The 4743-nt window shown below is 55.8% G+C and overlaps 1 protein-coding gene across 1 annotated transcript in view; it reads left to right on the forward strand.

Moving 5' to 3' along the window:
• The first annotated feature begins 1466 nt into the window (after nt 1–1466).
• EVX2 (even-skipped homeobox 2) overlaps nt 1467–4743 on the forward strand; it is a 10272-nt gene continuing 6995 nt past the window's right edge. Inside the window, exons 1-3 of the mRNA XM_029933302.1 lie at nt 1467–1893; nt 2812–3092; nt 4421–4741. Coding sequence (XP_029789162.1) covers nt 1467–1893; nt 2812–3092; nt 4421–4741 — 1029 coding nt within the window. The remainder of the gene's footprint in view (nt 1894–2811; nt 3093–4420; nt 4742–4743) is intronic.

Raw genomic sequence — 4743 nt, forward strand, 5'->3', positions numbered from 1 at the left:
GCAAGAAGCAGCAGCAAGGCTGGTCCGAGACTCTCTGCGACCAGACTCAGCACCGGGACTACTCAGGGCCACAGGTAAGAAGCCGGGTTGGGGGAGGAGAGGAAGGAGGGAAGAAAGAAGAGCAGTGGAGAAGAGAGGATCGCGGGATGGTAGGGAAAGTAGGCTAAGTCCCTTCTTTCCCCCTTTGACCTAGAAATTCGGCAGCTTTGCCACAAATAATTCGATTTGAGGAGGGAGGGGGAAAGCTGGCAACGTAAAAAGTGGATCTGGGGCGGCCCATATGGCGTTGTAAATCGCGACTGTGTTTAAAGTTAGCTGTCGAATTCGACTATGAAATCGTCCAGCCGAGTTCATTTTCCCCAGGGAAAATGCGTAGGCGAGGAGCCTATCCATCAGCAGGGTTATAAAAGTAAAAAACCCAGGACTTCAAGTTCAGTACTCTCTCTGCAAACGGTGTTAAAAAATCAGAGAGGACCTAATGATTTCCGTTTGGAGGCGCGGGCCCAACGCACCTCCCCAGCCACGTAGCACTAAAGTGCTTTCAAAACTCTACGATATTTCCTTTCTCTTTCTCTGTCTCTGTCTCTCACTCTCTCTCTCTCAGCTGGGGTGGGAGGAGAGTAGCCAGGCTCAGGCAAAGAAGTGGGGAGAGAGAAAATTAGGCATCTGTTTGTTAAATAAAATACATATTTGATTCTAAAATTCGACAGATAAGTAATCCAGACAGGAGCGCAAGGTCTTCTCCTTACGCAACTCTTCTACATCCTCCCTCTTGTCCCCTCCCTTACCCCCTCCCGCTCGTAAATGTTAAAAAAAAAAAAACCTTCCCCGACGATCTACTCTGGAAAATCAAAGCATTATCTATTATTTAACACGTATCTGTGTCCGAGGAAAAATGAGGAAGGCGCTGCATGATTAGGACCTAAGGGGCAACCCAGCAAACTGAGAGCGTAATGATGCCCCTAAATGAAGGGGGAAATGTGCCGCGGCGCGCTCTATTAATCAGACTGTCAATTTCACCCCCGAGGCCAAACCCCCGGGCGAACAGAACCGGCTCTGAGCGGGCAAAGGACCGGAGCCTTCCTCCTCACTTCTTGTCTCTTCTCGCCTCCTACCTGGATCTATTTGTCTGCTCCGAAGCTGCCTTCATTACCCACTGACAGGAGCGTGTATTTATTTGCTTATAAACCTGTTACAATAAATGATTATTCGAACGGCGTCATTGGTACCTTAATGACGAGCGAGCGCTACTTTTTGATGAATGACATCTCGGGCTCGGAAGGATGTATGGGTCATTTTGACCAGTCATTCCCTCGCTCTGGCATCCCACAATTTTTCCGCCTCCCTCCAAAAGAGATAATAATATTTAGAGGAGCTCGCTGGGGCTGAATGAGAATTAGCCCTAGGCGCAGCCCATCATTAGGACGGGACAGCCGGGCCACTGTGACATTTTTTAGAAAGCTGAGATGATGGAAAGAATAAGAAAAGAGATGATTCTGATGGAGAGAGGGCTGCACAGCCCCACGGCCGGCAAGCGGTTCTCCAGTTTATCCGATTCGGCTGGCAATGCTGTGCTCGAGGCCCTGGAAAATTCGCAGCACCCGGCTCGCCTCAGCCCGCGCCTGCCGTCCGCCCCCCTGCATGGCGCTCTGGGAGACCTCCCTGCCAAGGGCAAATTCGAAATAGACACTTTGTTCAACCTGCAGCACCCGGGCAGCGAAAGCACCGTCTCCTCCGAAATCTCGTCCGCCGCTGAAGGCCGTAAAAAGCCGGGTCATTATTCAGAGGCGGCCGCCGAGGCGGACATGAGCAGCGACGTGGAGGTGGGCTGCTCGGCGCTGCGCTCCCCTGGCGGCCTTGCTGCCGCGCCGCTCAAGGAAAACAATGGCAAAGGTAACCGCGCCGCCCTTGCCGCGCTCTCTAGTCCTATCCTCCCTGTTCTTCCGCGGCCCCTGCTGGTCCTTCCTATTGCCTTTGCCCTTAACCGACCCTCCGCAGGCCAGCTGCACCCAGCGGGCTCCGGCGGGGGCGGGACGCCTGCTGGGAACCTTGCCCTCCTGCCTCTGCTCCTAGAGCCTCCCGGCGAGGCGCAGGCCTCGGAGGTTCCAGGCCCGCCCGCCCGCCTTCGCCCGAGTCCGTGAAACTGTTTCTTCGGGCTGGTCTCGAAGCCCGTGCGAGCTGACCGACCTCTAGCCAACCGCTGAGTCGCGCTAAGGGAAGGGTGCCCTGGGTAGCTGCTCGGAACCCCCTCGCCCCTGATTCCCCAAGGCCGAGTGGAGGGGGCATCCTGAGGAAGTCGGAGGGAGCCTCGCCGGGCGCCTCTGGGAGACCCGCTTGGGTCAGCGGGAGAAAGAGTTGAAAAGTAGAGTCCACTGCCTAATGGTTCCGGTTTGAGCTGCCGCTGTCTTTTGAATCTTAAAAATATTTTTAACCAAACCCAAAAGACTATCAAAGAAAGGTTGAAAGCCGTACAGAGAGCTGCCCTGCCATCTCCTGACCATGGTCAACCCAGAGTTTACCAAACTACGCCTAGATGTAGGCATTTTCCCTTGGCCAGTTTTCCTGCCGAGTTGAAAATTTCTGATTATTAAGAAAAAAGAAACTTCCTAATTAAGTTCCTATTATTTGGTTATAAAGGGCTCCCAAACTTTATTGATTCCATTCACGGCAGCAATTTGTAAGCATGACAGACCCCATCAATTCAGGCAGCTTCTTGCCGTCCTCTCCTGGCTTCCCCCATCCGTGCTCAGCTCCAGCGCGGAGATCTCGGCCCTGCAGTGACTCTCGCGCTGTCGGCGGTTTGTTTGCCAGGGTACGCGGAGAGCGGCTCCGCCGCGGGCACCACGACGTCTGCGTCGGGCTCTGGCCTTGGCAGCCTGCATGGAGGCGGCGGTGGCGGCGGCGGCGGCGGCGGGGGCGCGTCGCTGGGCGGCTCCGGCTCTGGCGCGGATCAGGTGCGGCGCTACCGCACGGCATTCACCCGCGAACAGATCGCGCGCCTGGAGAAAGAGTTCTACAGGGAGAACTATGTGTCGCGGCCCCGCCGGTGTGAGCTGGCCGCTGCGCTCAACCTGCCCGAAACCACCATCAAGGTATCGATTCCAGCACGCGCCTTTTCTAGCCTCCCCGGGGGTGTCTGGGTTGATTTTTGTTTATCCTTTCTCTTTCCTGGGTGGCCACATTTAGCTGCGGGTCTGAAAATCCGTGGGGGTAGAGTCACCAAAGGAATTGGCAAATTTGTTTCTCAGCTGCCAAATCCGAAGGGTTGGCGGGCCTGGCTGACCTGGGAAGGCCCGGGGAATCGCGGAGCCGAGGCCGGAAGCACTGGTCTCTGTTCAATTTTGCCCAGCCGCCTGCCCAGGTGCCCCTAGCCCATGGCCATGGCCCCAGTTTCCCCTCGGCGGCGGCAAAGCCGGCTGGTCTTTGTTCCTCTGGCACGAGCCCTAGGTGAAACTTTTCATCTGCTCTTGATCTTGGAGATTTATTTTCCACATAAATCGTTACAACATGGAGAGAAGAATACTGTATTTTAAAAATCGATTGGGTTGAGAAAGTAGTTTCCTAAACATTTTCCTCCCGGGCAGCAGGAAAAAAGCAACCTCCTGGGGGAAAGGAGAATACACCGAAATTATCCTTACTTATATGTCTCTAAGTGATTAATTTTATTAATCGGGGAGAGAGAGCTGGGAGGTTGGACGATGTGGCCAACACTTCACGGAGGACCCCACACTCTAGAAAAAGAAAAGAGGAAGCTCCAATGGATAAGGGAGGTTGTGGAAGTCTCCGTTTGGTTTTATCGGGCTTTCTTTAATTTAGAGTTGTGACGAATGATGTCTTCATTAGACCGTGTTGGGAGGGGTATAACAGTCCCTTTCCCAGTTTAAGAGGATGTTGTTCCCGCCACTCATTTGAGGCGAACGATTCCAACAAAATCATCCCTTCAGTATCAAAATCGGACCCGTGCCCTTGGGGCAGGTCCTTGCAGCTCAGAGGACTCAAGACCTCAAGCGGCGACTTTTTAGAAAAGCTGCCTGGGTAGCTCCTCTTCCAAGGTGGCCTAGAATCCCGTGCAAATCCTGGGATTGAGAGACTGGTGCTCAGCAAGGCTGGGCACCAGTGGGTGGTGGGGAGAGGGATGGTCGCGTTGGGGCCATAAAACGCAGCGAAGAGCAAGGGAGCAGGAGCCGCAGTAGTCGGACACAGGGCAGAAGATTATTTTTGCTGAGGAAAGTGTGCCCACGCCTGTTCCCAGTGCCTCCCTCACTACCAGCTGGGATAGCAGAGGGTCTCCAAGCTAGGCCAGGTCGAAGGGGAGTAGGTCAGGCCTTCTGGAGGTCCGGGAAAGGTGTAGAGGCCCAGGGAGGGGGCTGAGGCCTCAGGGCACTCCCTAACTCGGGCCGCGGTGCGGCTCTCCCTTCAGGTGTGGTTCCAGAACCGGCGCATGAAGGACAAACGGCAGCGCCTGGCCATGTCGTGGCCTCACCCGGCCGACCCCAGCTTCTACACCTACATGATGACGCACGCGGCCGCCACCGGAAGCCTGCCCTACCCCTTCCACTCGCACGTGCCGCTGCACTATTACCCGCACGTGGGTGTCACGGCGGCGGCCGCGGCGGCCGCGGCCTCTGGCGCGGCGGCCGCGGCCTCGTCACCCTTCGCCACTTCCATCCGCCCGCTGGACACCTTCCGTGCCCTCTCGCACCCCTACTCCAGGCCGGAGCTGCTGTGCAGCTTCCGCCACCC

This window comes from Suricata suricatta, chromosome 3, assembly GCF_006229205.1.
Source record: "Suricata suricatta isolate VVHF042 chromosome 3, meerkat_22Aug2017_6uvM2_HiC, whole genome shotgun sequence".
NCBI lineage: Eukaryota > Metazoa > Chordata > Mammalia > Carnivora > Herpestidae > Suricata > Suricata suricatta.